This window comes from Andrena cerasifolii, chromosome 3, assembly GCF_050908995.1.
Source record: "Andrena cerasifolii isolate SP2316 chromosome 3, iyAndCera1_principal, whole genome shotgun sequence".
NCBI lineage: Eukaryota > Metazoa > Arthropoda > Insecta > Hymenoptera > Andrenidae > Andrena > Andrena cerasifolii.
The window spans coordinates 7,528,457-7,549,267 of record NC_135120.1 but is presented as its reverse complement, the minus strand read 5'-3'; the positions used below and the strand labels follow the sequence as shown (position 1 = coordinate 7,549,267).

The 20,811-nt window shown below is 44.9% G+C and overlaps 1 protein-coding gene across 3 annotated transcripts in view; it reads right to left on the bottom strand.

The window, feature by feature from the left end:
* The window catches only part of Mam (neurogenic protein mastermind), a 292,981-nt gene that overhangs the window by 184,565 nt on the left and 87,605 nt on the right, over positions 1 to 20,811 (bottom strand). Inside the window, exon 2 of one of the 3 annotated variants that reach the window (XM_076808496.1) lies at positions 2,437 to 2,484. The exons of the other annotated variants lie outside the window; for them this stretch is intronic. Coding sequence (XP_076664611.1) covers positions 2,437 to 2,484 — 48 coding nt within the window. The remainder of the gene's footprint in view (positions 1 to 2,436; positions 2,485 to 20,811) is intronic. 3 annotated transcript variants of the gene reach the window in all.

Here is a 20,811-nt window from a genome sequence, read left to right as displayed (position 1 = left end):
CGGTTCTGCGCAGGTTGACGCTGATTGGTGCCGGGAGAAGCCACTATTGGCTGTACCCCCACCAACGCTTTTTCGCAGCCAATGAGCTCACTCCACATGCGCGAAACGGGTTCCTTCTTAAATGAGCTCGAGTATATATTAATATAGCTACAGTTAAGCGTACGGAAATTTAATTACGATCATTTTTGGAGAACTGGCGGAGCTTAAAGGGGAAAGTTAACTAAAATTTCGAGCCAGTTTAAGGAAAAAATTAATATATTTTGGGGTGGAAAAAATAGTAAAAATAATTTATTTTTAATTTTCGTAGGCTTAACTGTAACTATATTAATATAGATTAACAAAATGCTCTCCTTTTTTTCTCAAATGAACGCGACGTGAATAAAGTGGGAAACCATCAGATCGTGTTCGACGCGTCGCACTCTAACACAGCGACCTCTATAACTTGATTAAAACTGTATATTTTGTCACACAAAAATTCTAAAATACTGTCCGCTACATGCACATTTAAACCCCATATCAATGACTTTCCTACGAAGTATGGATATCTAACAAAAAATTCAGAAAGATTGCACTTTTTTCCAGGCTTCAAGGTGTTGCTCCCCCTTAAGACCTTTAGAGGACCTAAGCAGTTAAAGATTTTGAGTCCCCCTTATACAGGATAATCACTTCAATGCAATTAACAATTTCTCAGGCATTTCCGATAATTTGATTAAACAGTGTTTCCAACAAAACTTAGATTTTAAAAATTAAAAAAATATTTACAGCGCCCCCTTTCTCCTGGTGCCCTAAGCACGTGTTTACTTTGCTTACTGGTTAATCCAGCACCGATCGGAATGGAGATATTCCTTCGAGGAGGGACATTCGATCACAACAGGGTTGGTCACCGAACTTCGGACTACTTGCCACGTCGAAACGATTGCGTGTAATCTCTCAGCATGTCGTTCATTCCCAGTGGAACAAATAGAAAGTATGTATCAGTGTCCCCCTGTTTGGGGATGCGTCTGATCGAAAAGATGCGACTGTAGCGCAAGGTGACGGGCAGGATGAAAGGCGGAGCGCTGTGGGGGGATTGAGAGAGAGAGAGAGGTGGTCGTTTTACAATCGAAAATTTCTCGCTTTCGACTAGAACGGCCAGCGTTCGATTCGCCGTTGCCTCGTCGCGCAGCCTCGCTCGTTCCGTTTGTCCTCGGGTGATTTTGCAACCGGACTCGTCGACGGGGCCCCGTCACTTTCTTTCGTCACCGGCAGGAAGTGAAAGATCGGCCGCGTCATGCTCAAAGAGACACCGAGAAGCGCTCCTTTATTTCCACGATAAACCGCCTGTTTGTCGATAACGAGCGAGGCAGGGAAAGTGGGATTCCTCGTGGACCAATCTCTATCCGCTTCCCCGAGGATAGCCGGCCCGTGCAATCGAACCTGTTCTCGTTGGCGAACGCCTGGCTATGCCGTTTCTTGCGCGAGATACACCTGTCTACTTTGCAACAATTTCGTTCGCCGCGGTTTTTACGCGGTCGCTCTCAGCCGTCCGTGACGGTCTCGTGTTGGAGCCGAAGGCGGAAGAGGCTCTGCCTGAAAGCGAGAGGGTGAAAGTGTCGTAAACGGACAATGGGATCGGTAGAACGAGTGGCACTCCACCGGACGATTAGTCGAAACGAGATATGATTTTTTTAGTGCGATGGAAAGTCCTCGGGCATGGAAGAGAGCGTTCATAGTCGATTGGAAGTTGCTTTAATTGAGGAGCTGAAGAGCGATCTTCATGGGCGATAAACTGATTGTGAGTGGAGTAAGTGGTTCTTCTGGTAATTTCTGACTGAAGAGTCGAGGAGGCAAATACACGAGTACTCCAGAGGAGTAGAACCTTCACCAGCAGGTGGAAACATCGAAGGACTTCTTCCGTCACTTCCAGTGGCAACTTAATGTCATTGCACTGCTAAGTGAACCTCTGCGTTGATTGGACCGCGTCCGATGATCCAACCGAATTGCTCCGAAGCGATTATCCCCGCGTCCGGAGCAAAGTGAGAACAGCGATATGTTTCTACACGGTAGGTAAATCATCTGCTTCGACAGAGCGTTTCATATATCTGGGAATTGCTATTGCGCCGAACAACTTTCGCAATAGTGAGAGGCGTGTGCCGTTGCACGCACCTTTTGATCTCGCTGCTGTAGCAGCAGGTCTTGCCTCGTGTCACCGTTGCGTAGCTGCTCTTCGAGCTTCGTCACGCGTTTGCCATGCAATCTCTAGAACGTCTGCGACCTAGTGAAAGAATACACGCGATACAGGAGTGTGTACAGGTTCAGCCAGCTTCTATACCACGGTACTTCGCGAATCTTCGTGCGCTGGCTGAAGCGTTCCAGGTCTGCGGCGCAATATTTCTTATTTAATCGCCCTGTGAATGTTCGGGAACAATTTCTCAGGAAACAGAGGACTTAGCTTACCCATGAGTTTGGATCTCCGCAGGTCGAAGGAAACCATACTGCACTTACCTGCAAGAGAAAAATAGTTTCGATTAGTACGACACAGGACTGCCAATCAATGGAGAGCATGACAGGGAGTTTGGTTAGAAGCTAAATGTCTGCAAACGAGTGCGCCACTGCCTATGGAAATATTTAAAGTTAGGAGTGGCCCAACAGAAGGGAACAAGTGTATTAAGCTAGCGTAGCCATTTGAAAAGGCCAAAATTAATACGATATTTTTTTTCCTATTTATTTGCTAATTATTTGCCAAGGAATTATTTTTTTTGCTCCAGCGTTTTCGAGAAACAATGGCTGTGCTACCGTAATATTAAGCTGACGTAGACACTTATTGTATCTCTGTACGTAAGACAGATATCAATCCCATTCTTGCAGCATATTTTTTTGCTAATTTATTGCTCTTAACCCTTAACTGGTATCTTGGGGTCGCTCATGACCCCAGGCACGCAAAGTTCGCTGCAAAACTTTTGGTTGTCTAAGCTTGTAAACTGTTTTTCTAATTAATTTTATAATAATAGTTTAACTTTCTAGGTTTCTATTATTTTACACATTACCTAAGAACAAAATATTCATAGAGGTTGATTCAGGGTCGACTTTACAAATTTCTGTGTCCTTTTTTATTTGGGGTCTGCCACGACCCCAGTATACCAGCCACGTTTGCCGAAAACAGTATACCAGTTAAGGGTTAATCCACTGAATATTAATTCTTTAGCCCAAGCCGTTTTCGGAAAAACTGTGGCTGCTCTAGCTTCATATTAAGCTAACGTAGCCACATGTATTATTAAATATTAATTTCTTTGCTGCAGTTATATTCGAGTTGCGATGACCGCGCTAGAACAGCGTTAATCTAGCATAGCCACGTGTCGCGACTTTGTACCTAACAAAGCAATCGATACCATTCTTGCGGCATAGCTTTTTGCTAATTATTTGCTCTCAATCCACAGAATATTAATTTTTTCGCTGCAGTCTTTTTCGAGAAGTTTGTACCACGATTACTCATGTATATAAAAGAAATAAAATAATAAAATAAAATGATACTAAATCTTTCATTCTTTTCTCTGCACTTACCTGCAACCAGCATTGTACAGCCTTTAGGCTATGCTAGAATAACGCTGTTCCAGCGCGGTCATCGCTTCTCCAAAATGACTGCAGCAAAGAAATTAATATTCGTTGGATGAAGAGCAAATAATTATCAAGAAATATACCTTAACAACGGCTTCGATATCATTGTTATACACAGTGCTACAACATGTGGCTACGTTAGCTTAATATTAAGCTAGAGCAGCCACAGTTTTTCGCAAACAGCTGGGGCAGAAAAATTATTATTCAGTGGATTAAGAGCAATAAATTAGCCAAAAAATATGCTGCAAGAATGGGATTGATATATTTCTTAGATACAGAGATATAACAAGTGGCTACGCTAGCTTAATATTACAGTAGCATAGGCATTGTTTCTCGAAAACTGTTGTAGCAGAAAAATTAATTCCTTGGCAAATAATTAGCAAATAAACAGGAAAAGATATATCGTATTAATTTTGCGTTGGCCTTTTCGAATGGCTACGCCAGCTTAATATACACGGAGGGAACCCAAGGGGAGCCTGAAAGGAGACGTTGCTACTATACACTGAAATTGGCGTGATCGACGTGCAGGCGTGGACACGAGGGGGCAACGGTACGAGAGATCGAAAGGAAGCTGATCTTGATTTCGCGTCAGGCAGCGATAGGACCGAAGCTCCTCGGCAGACTGTATTGTTCGGTACGTGGTAGGCCTCTCATTTCCATGAGTTTCGTCAGCTTCCTCGTTCGCCTGTCTGCCTACTTGCCGGGCATCGATTAAGCGATTACATTACCAAAGCTGGCCGAGCCGCGTTAGCCGATGGCTCCCTTTCTTTTCATCGTTACCAAACGATTGCCTAGCGCTTCGTGTTCCTTCCCCTCCCCACTTCGTGGAGCGCACACAGGATCTGGATCTCGCGGATCGATTACGCTAAGACGATAAGTCGATTAGAGAGCACACTTGCAGCGGTAATACGGCTGGATTACATCACCCCCTCCCCACCCCCCCCAACCCCTGGAACAACGGAAAAGAACCGTTTAAACGCCCGCGCCAGCTCGCTCGCTCGTGTGCAGCTTCTGCTCGTCGCGGACGCCAAAACGAAACACGTCCTCCTCGTTCTTGCCCCGAGGAACGCTCCTCTTTTCCCTCGATCGATCGCCGAGATACGATTTTCTCGCCTCGCCGCCTACCGAGCCGAACGCACCGTACTGTTTGCACAGGGAGAAAGTTCTTTCGGAGAAGGTTGCTCTTCGAAACGGTCTCGCCGTTTCCCCCCCGACGCTGCAGATTCCTGTGGTTCAACAGACTCCTTCTTCCTCGGACTAATACGGAGGGGGTGGCCAGGTTATTATATTCAAAACGTTTTCGGCAAAATCCGCGAAAGTCGTGGCTGTAATTAAAGTAGCTTTTTCGTTTATTGATTAGCTGCACCATCTGGCAAGATTGTGGGTATTTTTTTAACACACAAATCTTATTCGTTTTTAAAAGGGCGGGGATAAAATTATTACAATTAAGGCAAAAGTAATTGAGAATATCATCAGAGTATGGCAGAATATTCCAATACTGCGGGAAGTAGCCGCAGAATGCATTGAAAGTATGCCACGCCGCATTCAAGCCGTCATAAAAACACTGTGGTAACTTCCAGCACGCCTGAAATCTTGCCCCTTGGCAACCCTTCGTCGCCTTTAAGGGGAGGTTCCGGTCTAAAAGTCGATTTTTCTTTTATTTCGTTTTTCGAATGTTCCACCTTTTAGGAATACTTGTTTAAAAGGATTTGTTGAAATTTGTAATATTCCCGAAGTCATAGGCATTTGAGTAGCGGCAAATGCATGGGCAACAACCGCCCACGTAAAACTTTAAACGCGTTTTTCTCGAAACAGTGTTCTCAAAACGGTGGGACCTGTATTTCCAAAAGTTATTTTCCGATTCGACTGAAACTTTTTTTATTTTGAAGAATATACTTCTGCCTAGGGGACATACCAGAATTAATTACCAAAAATTGAAAATTTATAATTTTCAAAGGCATTGAAAGGATGAAAAATATGGGGAGAAAGTGATTTCACACTTCAAGTGTCGTTATTTTCTAAAAAATGTAATTTTTTATTTTTTTCTGGTTTCCCCCGTATCCCGAAGTATATTCGGCAAAATAAAAAAAGTTTCAGTTGAATGGGATAATAACTTTTGGAGATACAGGTCCCACCGATTTGGATCAATTTTTTGACGCCTTGACTTTAACGACTCCCCAGTGTCTTCTGCAATGATTAATTATAAAACAAAAAATATATTTCTATAATCTAAGACATCCTTAATACAATGCAAGAAGTCGCATTAAATTATATATAGTAGTTTTCCTTTAATTAATTCCTATAGATCACCTATTTTGGGGGGGCTCTAGACCGGAACCTCCCCTTAAAGGTACTAGGCAGTCGTTCCTGTCTAAAATTAAGCATTTCTGTTGCAATTAATTACAAAGAAACCAATTGAGACTGAGACTTGTCCTTTGGTATGAAGTTTATTAACATCATAAGTTTTAAAAAGCATGTTTGTTTAGTAAAAAATATGCATTATATACGACGCTACAGATGGGTCATTAAATAGGCTTTTTGAGAAAAAGTTTCTTTTGTTTTGCAGTGATAACTCAAAAAACGGAGGTTCCAATCGATTCAAAACAAATTCGAGCATATTCACAAAATGTGTAGTTTCGGACTAGACCTAAATTAAAGTTAATGAAAACTCTAGTTCTTTACGAAAATAAACTAAGACCTCAACTTTTGGGGCTTGGAGGATGGTAAAACCTCATCAATGGGGTCTCAATGGAGTTTTAGTTTCATTTCATAAAGAGTAAGAGTTTTCATTAACTTTAATTTAGGTCTGGTCCGAAACTACACATTTTGTGAAGATCCCCGAATTTGTTTTGAATCGATTCGCACCTCCGTTTCTAAGTTATCACTGCAAAACAAAAGAAACTTTTTCTCAAAAATCCTATTTAATGATCCATCTGTAGCGTAATATATAATGCATATTTTCGACTACACAAACAATTTTTTGAAAGCTCATGATGTTAATAAACTTCATGCCAAAGAACAAGTCTCAGTTTCAATTGGTTTCCTTGCAATTAATTGAAACAGAAATGCTTAATTTTAGACAGGAACGACTGCCTAGTACCCTTAAGCGTACATCTATCCACTGTTTCGGTACTTTCATCCGCTGTCACTGCTCCCGTCGCGGGTGCTCCCGTCGATTTCGCGAGGAGAGAATAGATGGCGACGGACAAGGAAGATTTACGGTTCTAATAAAACGAATTCGGGCAGCTAGAGTTCTCTTCTACTTTAATTCGACCCTTCGACAACGGTGCTCTAATATTCAAATTGAAGGATCTTAATTGAAAGAATCGTATTATAATTTTTTAGTAAAAACTGACTCTGCTAACATCGTTCCTCTCCCAGTGAAATGTGTGTCTCTGATAGCAGGGGGCACTCTTAAAGCCCAGGGCACACTTGGTTCACGGGGAACGAGAGGATAAAGCCACGGTCCGTTCGTTATCGCGTGGAGGAAACGGAGCAATGAGCCACGGCTCGAGAAAACCGTGGCCGAGGGAAAGCTTGAAGCGGCCCCGAAACTTGGGATTTCCCGTCGGCTCGCACGAGTTCCCCCGCTCCCTTTTGGTAGCGTGCTACCAGGCGCTCGCGCCTCTTCCCTCTTGCTCTATGTGTATGCATGTGCTCGCCACTCTGGCACAGAATCGCACAGGCAGTTTCCAGGCGACCCGGAGATGCAGAGGCTCTGGCTGGCTGCTGGCTGGCTGGCTGCGTTTCTAGCATCTATCGATCCTATCGGCGAAGCTTCGGCGACGTCGACGGCCACGCCGAATACATTTTCACGCTCTCCGCCGTCGAAAATGCCTATACTCGGTGTAAATTTAAAGGGTATCGACAGGCAGCGTCTATGGGCCTACCAAGCTTAGAGTAGAATCTTCTGTTACACCAAAAGGCTGATCATTCTCAAAAGTGCCTGTTTCCCTCGAATTAAGTAATTTCTGCGTGAGGAAGCTTTTTTAGATAATAGGTGACAGCTTGACGAACCCCGTTGCAGAAGTTTGCACTGTTTCAAATCACTTTAGCCAGTCAAACCATTCAGGGGATGCACCATACTGGACGATTGTTGCAATGGAAGTTACCCGATTCGATGTAGACATTCAAGAGTCCTTAGTTCGGTGTGAGTCCCTGTGCAAGAACTTTTCTTCCTCTGCAAAGTATAAATCACTCGATCTCTGAAATTCGACTCGCGAGAGAGCGGGAATCTTAGCTTCACACCCTGTATAGAAAGCACGAACATTCGAGCCACTGAAAGATCAGCAAACACCACGCAGCGCTGCTCTAAGATGCGTCCTGACTCGCCAGCTGAGAGGACAGATGGACGCGTTTTACGATTCCTTCGATATCGTCCGTGACCACCATCAGCGACCGCTGTTCGCTCGACCTTTGGCTTCTGTCCGCAGGTGCCCAGGAAGGACGGGGGACGGCTAGGATTAACCCCATCGCGGATCGAAAAGGCGGTCGTAAGTTAAAGAGTGCCGGGGCCCGATTCTACGTAGCCGATTCCGAGACTGGATTCAGTGGGCGAGTGTCCCAGGGACGAGCGTGTAAGAAACATCCGCGGCATCCGATGGCGCGCGGCAAGAATGCCGCCGCGATGGGATACAATCGTGATCTAGAATGCGGAAGCGGTGAATTACATAGTGGCAGGCAATTAATTAACGGGCAAGTACGTCAATCGAAATTCCCAGCTTAATCGATGCCGGCTGCAGCCTCTCTTGTCCAGGCCTGCGCCTCTGCGCGCCGGTGTCGCTCGCCTCTGCGATGTCCTCTTTACCGCGGCTGAACTTTCTAGCCGACAAACAGGCGAACCAGCGTAACCATGTCATCTTCCGCGTTCGATAAGCGAACCCTGCTCCGCCGCGACACCGGTGCACCTGAATTGGGTGCAGTTAGCGGACCACCACCGTAGGAACTTGCCTCCCATCCAACTGGCGAGGCTGCGGTCGCTTTGATTTTGCATCGAAAATAACGTGGATCTTCTGCTAATTATCTGGTCGGAGACTCTGCCGGCTTAGTCTATGCCTGAGCAACCTGAACGCTCTTTAAAAGTGTACCTATCTACACGGCTCAGAGCGAATGCGCTGCTACTTCGCTGGATTGGTAATTACACAGCTGGGATTTTATTAGCGAGCCGGTTGCCTGGCGAAGCTCACGAATCTATCCAGGATGGAAAGTTGCGCGCGGCACCCGTCCGCCGTAAGAGTAAAAAGTTGGCTGGCGAGTCCATTACAGAGGAATCCCCGAGGATCCGGGGGAACGAAGAGGAATCGTAGCCAGGGAGGCATATTCAAAAATCTGCCTGGCGGTCGCTCGCTGTCGCCGTCGTATTATTTCGTGCCAGCGGGAAATTACCATGACAAAGCCGAAATTGCCTGCACTCGAGCGGCTCCAGCGAGCAGCCCTAAGCAGAGCGGAGCGGCGAAACACACACGGCCTCGCTCCGGCCAGGCAAGCTTGCGTGTAGCGGCGCGTCGCTGTGCAGGCGACCCGGTCCGCCTAATTGCAGGTGACGGCCGCTGCAAATCCGCCCTTTGGATCGCGCTGTTGCGCTTCCCTCTGCGCTGGATCGAGGCCCCCTCTCGAACGGAGAATTGCTACGTTCTTCCCAGGGGGAATACGATCCACCTATTACCGCTGCGCTGCAAACACGCATCGCCCGTGCACCGTCCTTACCTGTGCTTAAGAAACCGTCTCCTCCCCGGCATCGCAAGGGCTAAGTCGACGAAACGGGACGCAATTACGGGACATTGGAGTCCGGTGCCAGGGGTAGGCACCTTGGTTTGGAATCGATTGGGCAGGGCAGGTTAATTCCTGCATATAGGCAGACGTTCAAGGATGGTGGTGTTTTTAAATGAGAGTTGTCTGTCAGCGAAGATATCTCTGTTAATGTACCCCGACTTAAGGGGGGACTGCGCCTTGTTGGGCCGAAAAATAGGTAATTCTTTGTGAATTTTTTGCACAAAAACGGTTCGATAAATTAATTTGAGGTTTGGCAGGCTGTTTTATTGTATCTTGAACTATTGTTCTGAATTTTTCTGTGACAGTGAAAAGAATAATATGGCAGATACAGGGAAAGCGTTGAAAAATAATCGGGTGGGCCTGGCGTTGACGAAAAGTACTGTAAGGGTTGTCCGAAACACAACAAGGAAAAGAGATTATTAAACTATATGAATGTGGCTATGGGTGGTAGTAGATTTATTGCGGTATCTGCTACCGTTCCTTTTTTATTTAAAGAAGTTTTCCCGATTTTTAGGCAAAATCTTTCTCAGATTCGAATCAGGGCGTTTCATTTTCTTCAGAAGATGAATTCTACCATTCTACCATTTATTTTTCTTAATGCATCTACTACCACCCATAGCCACATTGAGATAGTTTAAGAATCTTTTCCTTTTTGTGTTTCGGATAACCCTTACAGTACTCTTCGTCAACGCCAGGTCCACCGGATTATTTTTCAACGCTCTCTGTGTATCTGCCATGTTTTTTCACTGTCACACAAAAATTCAGAACAATAGTTCTAGCTACAATAGAACAGCCTGCCAAACCTCAAATTAATTTGTTGAACCGTTTTTGCACAAAAAATTCACAAAGAATTCTCTATTTTTCGGCCCAATAAGGCGCAATTCCCCCTTAAGGGATTATGCCTACCTGCAAGGTCTGAAAACACAAGTATTTTCGGGATTTTTTTTTAACAAACTTGAAGAGTTTTTTAAATAAACTTGTAGGTATTCGAAAGTGTACATGTGAAACTACTTGTAGTAATTTTTTCGATGGAAAATATAAATAAATAAAAAAAATATCAGCGATCTCCCGGCAGCGATTTTTTTTCAGTAGTTTGCGGTGACCACTCTAATTCTAACCTAGTTCATCTGAAATAAAGAATTCGCGGGAACTTAGTTAGTATATTGGATTATCTTGTCCTTGATCGTTCATTATCCCAAAATATTAATTTGCTACAAAATAGCGGCTTCTCATAGCAAAAGTGTCGATTTTCCCTACAGAATCGCGGTCATGTTTCATCATTTTTCATCTGTAAAATAAAAACAACGCTGCCGGAAGATCGCTTATAATTCCATTATTTATTTACATATCGCATTGAGAAAAAAGCTACAAGAACTTTAAAATATATACTTTCGAATATACAACCGTTTATTAAAAAACCTCTGCAAATTTAAAAAAAAAAAAATCCCGAAAATACTTGAGTTTTCAGACCATGCAGGTAGGCATAACCCCTTAACGCCGAGGCGGAAGGGAGTAGAGGGTGAGGAGTTGAAGGCAAAATGAGAAAGACAAAAGGAAGGAGGCGTGCGTTTCGTCCTGGGCCCGCTAGTAGACTCCTCGGTAAGGCTCGGCCTATTTAGCAGACCCTGCGTTAGATATTAGGGGCATTAGGAGGTAGAACGAAACAGGTATATACAGGAATCGGTAGCTGAGGTGCCCGCTTCTGGCGAGTACCGAGGTATCGCTACACACTTTGAATTCCCGCTGAGAAAGTTCTGCTCGACTCGCTCCGAGCAAACATTCGGCGGCGCTAAAAAAATACATAACACACGTGAAAACACGTCGAAGACATTCGAGCTGTTAACGAACCTCTTCTACAGTCTTTGTCAGGTGTATCGCATCGCGAACGGTGGATGAAGGAGCCTTTTCCTCCGGCAATCAATTACAACACCGTCCTAGATTGGTCACTCGACTGTTTCGGGGCTGTACGTAAGGTTTATCGCAGTTGGAGGAGTTTAGAGAACCGGAAGCAGCCGCCTGGCAGGCTTAATAATCGCGATCGCGTTTCCCGCTCGCCGAGGAGCCCCAGGAAATCAATCCGGGCTGGTATTAGCGTATCTCGCGGATTGTCTGATAAATCCTCTGCCACGGATTCCCCGTGCATTAACGATCGCGGATATATCCCGGAGTCTGGCGTCTCTGTCTGCCGGTGTACGCACCGCGCGCTCCTTTCGTCTTTCCACGCTCGCCGGAATAATTTCCACTCTGTACCGGCGGCCTCGCGAAGGTGGTTTGGTTGGAAGCTTCGGTGTGCAATGGGTGTCTCAGAAGTACGCGGCTAGAACATGGGAGCTTATTTCAATCGCGACTACGCGACTGCGAAACCCTTCCTTTCCCGAGTACAAGCACCCTCGCGTCTACTGGTACAGGAGCTTTTAGTAACTTCTCGGAGCTATGATCGCGGAGAGACGTGTCTCATTGCTATGCTATTCCCACAGAGGGAATATCGGAATGCACGTATCTCTAATCACGTCAAAGGGACTTGCAAACGTCCACCATAGGCACGGTGTCTTTGTAACTCGAGAAGAAAGCAGGTATCTTCAGGCCGGCGATCCCAAGACCCCTGTTCATTCTCGGGGAAGCAGAGGATCCCCTGAAAGTTTGACCACTTGCTCCTGGGACACCCTGTGCACACGGCCGCGTACATACGCCATGTACGAGTGCAATAGGTACTCGGAACGAAGGCTACCACTATTCTCAAGTTGGCTGGGCGCCTCGAACCACGTACACACGTTGGCCACGTGCCTGTGATCGCCACGGACGTGTGCATGCGGTACATAGAGGGTGGCAGGTGGGGAGGGCCTTTCCCTGTCCCACATTGGAAATTCAGGATCCTCCGGAAAAGTCGATCGTCCCCCCTCGCTGATCAGGCGACGCACGTTAGAGCGGTTATGTCACGCGATAAAATGATTACGAGCCGTAACGGCGAGATTTAATCGACCTTCGCGTACAGACCGTTGCGACCGCTTCTTCGGCTCCTCGCGGCCCAGGCTATTTCTGCCGGTCCGCGTGAATATCGACACGGCGGAATGCGTGGCTCCGTAGCCGCGGTCTCCTTGCACTAGGAGACTGATAGCTCTGCTCCCGGCCAATTAGCGATGATTCCGCGACAACTATAGGCGTCGACGTCGTCGCGCAGATTACAGGGAATCATCGATAGAGAGGCGGAAGTAAAGCAGCTGCACAATGCACGAGGCTCGGCGTGAATTCCGGCTGTAAAAGCTGGCCCTAAAATAGAGGCGGTTCGAAGGAAGTTGCGCCAAGTTTTATGCGACGACTCTCGGGGAATTACGTTTTAAAATTGCAGGATCCCGGCAACTGGGGTGTAAAAAAATATTGCCGCGGCGAACTTGTTAGTAATATTAACGTCGCGGATGCTTTTCGAGTAACGTCCCAGGCTTTCAGTTAGAAACCGCGCGCCCCACTTTCGAAAGCGGGCGATTGGAGAATTACTGTGGTTACGGTGCAGGTCGAGGGTATTAATTATTTTTACGAAGACAACGAACGTAACGTCGACGGGGGGGGGGGGGAAGAAACAAGTGCTCGAGAGATCGGACGTTCTGGACGGGTTCTAATTCGACGCGAGGTTTCGCCGCGGTGTAATTCGCTCTCGACTTTCACGGAGATCAGCGAGGAAAGTGCAACGAGGAAATGGGAGCGCAAAAGGCGTCGCCTGAGAGGATCTAAGTGCCAAGTTTCTCGAATAATCGAGAACCTTTCGAGGCTGAACGCTCGCTATTGGTTCGCTGCAATGGCGGGAAGGTAGTTGAAACCTTAGCCAACAAAAAAACACCCTCGCCCCTTCCCATGGTAAAGACAGCTCCCGAGCTGTCTATTTCCCCCTTGCATCCAACAAGGTGTTGATTGGATTCGTTTCGAACAGCCTGAATAGGTGCGAATTATTTCCACCGAATTCCGTACTTTCGCCTCTTTCCAGTTTTAATTTCACTCGCGCGCGAAATTCACCCTAATTGATGCATAATTTACGAGCTCGTAACGCCACCGAGGTTATCGAGTTACCTCGCGCAGCTTGAAAGAAATAAAAGAAAATTTTGATCTTCCCCCTTGTGCCCCAACGTTGTATTCACCGATTGCATTCGCAATCAAATTTCCCGTGCATTTCCATAGTCCAGAGTAAATTCAAGTCGACTCTGGCGTGCCCGGGTTAAATCAGAGTTAGGTTTCGATTAGGTCCAGCCACCCAAGCACCCCCAGCGACGCGCTCAGATTTTTTCGTCGCTGATATCAGGAAGCACGACCTCGCGAATTCTTCCCCCGGCGGGGTAACTAGATTACACGATTAATCCACAGCCGACCCGTGCCTGACACTCTGAATGCTACCAATAGCCCGCGATGCGCTGCTGGTTTAAGCCACTAAAAGATAAGCTTTCGGAAGCCTTCGAAAACTGAAACACCGACGCCTAATGGGTTGAGAGCCCGGTGGGCTAGCCCCATCTCAAAGGGATGCCTCGAATCGGCCAGCGGGATCGGATTTTCGGAGGCTTTCAACGCTTTTCGGGCGCGGAACAACGCATAGGGAGGTGTAAAAAGAATCGCGAAAGATTGATGTACAGCGGCGGTGGCCGCGATCGATCTATCCGCGGCCCTGTAACATCGTTTCCGTGCCGAAATTTTCCAGCGGTAGCGGGATTTAAAGGTGAAATCTGACGGCGCATGGGTTCGGCGAGTCTCGTGCGAAGCTCGCCGAACCCATGCGCCGTCAGAACACTCATGGATCGCCGATTCGCGAGCCTGCTCGGCTCGTTTAGGTTCGGCAAGTCGCACAGTGTGACGCCGTACAGTGGCTCGCATTAATATTCGGACACTTTTTAAAATCGCATAACTTTTTTAGAATTGGTCCAAACTACTTGAGTTTTTTTGAGAAGCTAGAAGGATTAGTTTGCTAACTGACGCGTTTCGTCGTTTTGAAAAAAAAATGTGTTTGGTTGGAATAGCGAAAAGAATAGTAAAGGTCGATTTTTAAACTTTTTTTTGTGAGCTTGTAATGAATCGCTGATTTCGGGAATTTTCGCGATTCTCGACCTTATTCTGCGATCTTTAAACGTTTGTAGCTCGGAGCAACGTTAATCGATTTTGATGAAATTTTAGGCACGTATACAACTTACTGCAATCTACAAACGTTTTTTTTTTAATTTTCATTACAAGCTTACAAAAACAAGTTTAAAAATCGACCTTTACTATTCCTTTCGCTATTCCAACCAAATACATTTTTTTTCAAAACGACGAAACGCGTGAGTTAGCAAACTAATCCTTCTAGCTTTAAAAAAAACTCAAGTTGTTTGGACCAATTCTAAAAAAGTTATGCGATTTTAAAGTGTCCGAATATTAATGCGAGCCACCGACGTTCGGGACAAAACTCATAACTTCTGAACTAATCAGTTTTCGTCCTAAGTACCCTAATACTTTTTTAAAGAGAATATAAAAATGCATCGATTGGTGTATAAAAAAATACAGTTCCATTAAAAAAATTAAGGCGATCTTGATTTATCAGTGAATAAAAGGTTGCTTATTAATATTCACTTTTGCAATTTGTTGTCAACTGAATACTGACTAACTTTTGTTCGAAACATTTTTTTTATCAAATTATTTTTATCACGTGTATCGCGTTTCACTGCTATTTTAAAACTGAAGACAGCATCCAGGATGGAAAAGTCATGGTAGATATCGTATATAAAAAAAAAGCATGTCGGATGTGTAGACTAACTTAAGTGCCTTATGCTTTCGCGGGACGCACGAGAGGAGCCCCAGCGACAACGCTAAGGGTCGGAGCGGTGAACGTCTTAATAATGATTTTGGCTGTTTTTCCTGTTTCGTGCAAATTCGAGCAGTTGAAATTGACGTTAAAATAAGGTGAATGTCCCAATTTCTGCTAAAGAAGGTGTAAAAAAATTGTTTGTGATTAATTCTTTAATAATAAATCAACCACTTCAAAAACTATTTAAGAAAGATATTTCAAGAGGTTTAACTACTAGTAATTTGTAATTAAATATATAATGCTCTAAATGTCCGTATTTCTGCTCATGAAAAATAGCGGTATTGCTCCAAGCTCGTGCAACACTCGCGTAAATGTTTAAATAATTTAGAATTATTTTCTTGCAACTATAGTAAAATTGTAACGCATATAATAATAAGAAAAAATACGAAATGATCAGAAATGGGGACATGAGCAGAAATTGGGACATCCACCTTAAAGTTTAATGATCCCTAAATTAATATACAAAAAATCACGAAGGTATTTTTTTTAAAAGTCCCATCGAAGTTGGTAAACATTTAACATAAAGAATTAGTACAAATTGTTAGTATTGTAAAAAACTGACTCGACAGTGTTGAAGATATGACAGTATTAACACACAACTTATAAAAACCAAATGAAAAGCATAAACATTCTGCCAATGGCACGTGTTTGAAAAAATGCACCGAAATTTGTGATGAATTTCTAGTATCACTTTCGACAACAAATTAGTAAATTCAGCAGAAGTTATGGGTAACATTGAAGCCTACGTTCCTTTATTAACATTTTAAGATACAAGAATTTGTGGATCAAACACTGTGAGTCCTAGGCTTACCTAGGTTCGGCGAATCGGCTTGGCGAACCCGAGCCGGCGAGCCAGGAGCGATCTCACGGCGCGTGAATCGGCGATTCGCGCGCAAAGATCGCCGATTCACGCGCCGTCTGATTCCACCTTTACGCTTCGCCCCCAAGCCGAAGGAGCGACTTCCCCCTCTGACGCGAATATTTCCAGCCGCGGTGTTTCCGAGCGACGAGCATCATTCGTGCATGCGTGGGCGGAAAGAGAGCGGGGCACACGCAAATCCGCGAGAGCTTGCGCTCTCTCCGGCTGTTCCCGGAGGAAAGAGCATCGACCACCGTTGCCTCTGCACGGGGGTTGAGGGCGTAACGAAACCAGGCTCGAGAGCAGGGAAAAAAGGACAATTTCCACGGGGAAGCTCAGAGCGCGAGAGGAGGAACGAAGGTGGTACGTCTGCGAAAATAAAATACGGGGAAAAAATGGAGAGCCGTGGCCAATTCCGCCGAATTGTTATGGAGCACGGCTGTTTGTCCCCGGTTCCGTGTAATCCGCCGTTCAATTTTCATTTCCAAGCTTCGTCCCTGGTCCACGGTGTGCCCTGACTCTTGGTGCATTTTCAAGGGTGTTTTGTTGAATAACAGGGTGGCTGGACGACGGAATTAGAAAACGTTTCGTGATACGGCGAGGTCTCCTCCCCTAAATGACAAATTTCGAAGTCAGGATGAATACCTACGGAGGTATTATAAATACCTTTGCAATTCACCCCCTGATCCAACCCCGCAACGTTTACCTGTCTCCTCTTCTAACAAGGGAACACCGCGAACCAGCACTCATCGATTGGAACGCAACTTTGTGGGTTTATAGAGTGACTAGGTACAAGATCAACGGTGTGTCTCATTCGGTGTTTTAATCACTTCCACTATTTTTGCGTATAACTCGCAAACCACAACAGACAGAAATAAATGTTTCGTATAAAAGTGTAATGCTGCAATGAGCACTGCAAACTTGCGTTAACAAAATTTTTAAAGAAGTTTTTTTTAATCGGGTATTTTTTTTTTAAACTCTTCAAAGTTTTGTTAACGCAAGTTTGCAGTGTTCATTGCACCATTCTGTTTTTGTTTGAAACATTTTTTTCTGTTGTAGTTTGGGAGTTATAAGTACGGGAAAAAGTGGAAATACCTATTCGACTTTGAGGTTATTTTTCACCAACTTAAAGGGTTGTAGGTAGTCAAGCTGCCGAAAAGAGGCGAATGTTTGTGAATTTTTTTTGAAAAAGCGGAAGCATATATTCTTACAGAACGCTTTGCACTTAAAAGAGCAACATTTAAAGAACATTTGGTAATTTTTTCGTAGAAAAATATTTACGTTTATAATAAACTAACAACTGACATCCAAGAAGCATTTTTAAAAATTTGGTTTTGCGGTGAGCACTGGAACCAGATTATCTAAAATCAGAAAGCAAAAACGATTTCGTTAGTATATTAATGTACCTACCGATTGACGGAGAGAATTTTCCGAAATATTAATTTAAAACAAAATGGCGGCTATTTAAAGATGAAATCCTGATTTTTTCGCGTGATTTTTGCCGCCATTTTGTTTTAAATTAATATTTCAGAAAATTCTCTCCGCCAACCTAAGCATACATTAATATACTAACGAAATCATTTTTGTTTTTTAATTTTAGATAATCTGGTTCCTGTGCTCACCGCAAACCAAATTTTTAAAAATGCTTCTTAGATGTCGCTTGTTATTTTATTATAAACGTAAATATTTTTCTACGAAAAAATTACCAAATGTTCTTTAAATGTTACTCTTTTAAGCGCAAAAAGTTCTGTAAAAATATACGCTTCCGTTTCTTCAAAAAAAAATTCACAAATATTCACCTCTCTTCGGCCGCCTGACTAGGTATAACCCCTTAAATGGCAATGGGGCCCGAATGAAACACACCGTTGTTCTTGCCTTGATTCACTCCACAAGCCCACAAAGTTGCGTTCGAATCGTTGAGTCCGGGTTCCGGGTGTTCCCCTGTAAGAGAGACTCTCTCCACCTGGTCCACTATCCTCAGCTTCGCCGTTGAAAAGCCACCCAGAGCTCAAGGTTCCCCCAATTCGACACTCGCCTCGGGTGTTAAAAATCAAAAATCTCGACGACCGCGGCATCGATTGCAATCAGGCCGGAGTTTAGCGCGCGGTCCCTGCCGGCAATTTATTAAGCGCCCGGTCGGTGAAAAACGTCCTCCCATGTGGATTCGTCCTCGATGTCAGTCGGAAACCCCGCTCCCACCCAGGGAATCGTTATCCCGCGCGCCCCGCTGTTCGTTAAAATATTCGCGCGCGCGTATACTAACGAGAGCTTCTAACGATGCAATTAAGGCGCATCGGCAGGTGGACCCGGGGAACGTATCGTTCGTTTCCTCCGTGACCCGCAGGGCCTCCGCCTGACCTCCGTTTCGGAGGTCGCGCACCTGTGCGATGCCTCCTCGCCGCGCGCTAGATTTCCGGGATATTGGTAACGAGGCGGCTACGCGCATCACTGGCGATTAATACGCGCTTGCTCTTACTGGCCGCGCGTAAATGTTCGTAAATTACAGCCGTTAAGGATGCCGCTTCCCTGCAGCTTGGATTCCTCCGGTCCGCGTCCCACAGGCTTCAACGCTGCGACTCGTTTAATCGTCCGCCTCCCCTCTCACCCTCCCCCGCTGTTTCGTTAAACAGAAACGCCATTGTGAGGCATTACTTCCCGTGGAAAGCTCCCGCGTGGATCTGGTTGGAGTAAGCCACTGCCGATGGGGAATGCTTAACATTGCGAAAGGGAATAGCGCTGCACGTGAGCAGGACTCTTGGACTCCCACTCGGGGGTTATTAAAAATAGAATGACGTTTCGGAGGATGGTTCTGCTCGAAGGGAACGGTGCGATTTAGACGAGGCGGAGGGTAGTGCGTGGCTAATGGATCTTCATCGTATGGTGAATATGATAAGGTTACGGTATCGTGTGATTTCGAGGGTGATCACCATGTAGGTATGGGGTTTAGAGTTATCAGGGTCTTGCAAGTAAACATTCACTTAGAGGGAATGGAGTTTCCCGATTTGGAATATATAGTTTTAAAGTACTCATAGTGACTAAGAAAGCCTGAAAATTATATCTGCAATGGACCTATCTTACAAGGGAACATCCCTAACCCGGGAAATTCAAAAAATTCTAAAACTTAGTGTATAAGTAGGGGATTTCCTCCTGATTACAACGCAGTTTTTGTTTGCTGCACAAATTCACTCTAAGGGGGTGTAATTGGCCCCTGAAAATCCGGTTATTTTCCGATTTTCTGTTATACAGCTGGACACTATTTTTTGCCGATCGGGCACGCGAAAAATTAAACGAAATTCGTCTCAAGTAAATAGCGTATCATTGGATACATAGATGGCATTGTTTTAAATTATAAAAAATTAAAACCAACTATCAGGAAAATAAAAATGCACTAAAAAGTAAAAATAATTTTTTCCCCTCATTCAATTTACGACTTCCATATTTTTTTAAGTCGGCGCCAGATTTACACAGTGCAAATGATGAAGCGCCGTCTTCAAAAAGTTATAGTTGTAATATGTTGTGATTTCATTTGCTGTATAATTCTGTACAATCGTTATCAGAATCGGTTCTATAACCGCTTTGGAACTTATATAGAACCTAAAAAATAAAAGTTATAGAACCTAAAAAATAAAAGTTATAGAACCTAAAAAATAAAACTTATAGAACCTAAAAAATAAAAGTTATAGAGCTATATAGAAACCGTAACTTATACTTATATAGTCTAATATTTAGGTTCTTTAAAACGGTTATTCCGAATAAAGGTTCTTCATAACTCTTTCAGTCAGAACCTTTATATAACAGTTTGAAACAGTTATTTTCAAAACCCATTCAAGCCCCGATTGAAATTCTCTTCTCTGCCTTATTTGCTTCCTACACGATCCTTAAGAAAAGCGGTATAAGCCTTTTCTTGGTCGTTTATGTTTCAATTAATGTAGGTATGCAAAATCACAATGCTGGGCAAAAATTAGCGTCGATCAGTATTATATCGGTTAGTAATCAGCAATCACGAAAAAAAATGGATCCTCGACGGAGCATTAAGCGACAGCGACTCGGAAGGAATCGCGGACCCAGCGATATCGATGGGAATCTCGCGACGCCGGGTGTCCAGCGTCGGCGACGAGAGCGAAGCGGCTCGAAGAAGCGCGGCGTAAATTCCCGCGGAGCAGCCGCCCGACACGGCCTGTTCCCTCCAAATAATTGCGCGACGACGGTAACGTCCGTGCGAAAGCGGTCCTGTAAGTAATGAATCGACGCTAACGCGCGCGCCGCTTATAATAATTCCTGTATATTAATATCGTCACCGACGTCGTCGGCTCGTTGCACCTGCATTATCAGATTACACGTGCAGCTGCCCGAGGATCGTGCTACGCTTTACGAGCGGTTTACGGGCAACGCACCGTGGCGACGCTTCCACTAAATTACATCTAAGATCGTCGATTCGTATCGCGGCCATCAAAGACGCCTGGCGATTCTCGCCGCGGCCAATCCAGCCGCGCGATCCACGAATTCGCGCCGCGAGTACCCCACTCCGATACCCGGGCAGGCATTTATAAGCAATAAGATCCTTCAATTAGAAATTCACTAAATAGAAAAAGGTGGGGGAGGAGGAAATACTCAGCGAAATAATTCGCGTAACATCTGTTCGGGAATGAGGATGAAATCCTGAGCGACGAATAGCGTAGAAAGTAAAAGTGTACCGCGTCTTGCGATGGATCGGTGATTTGGAGCAGCAATGCGGGGGTAGTTTGCTGGAGAGCTAGGGAGGGGAGTTGAC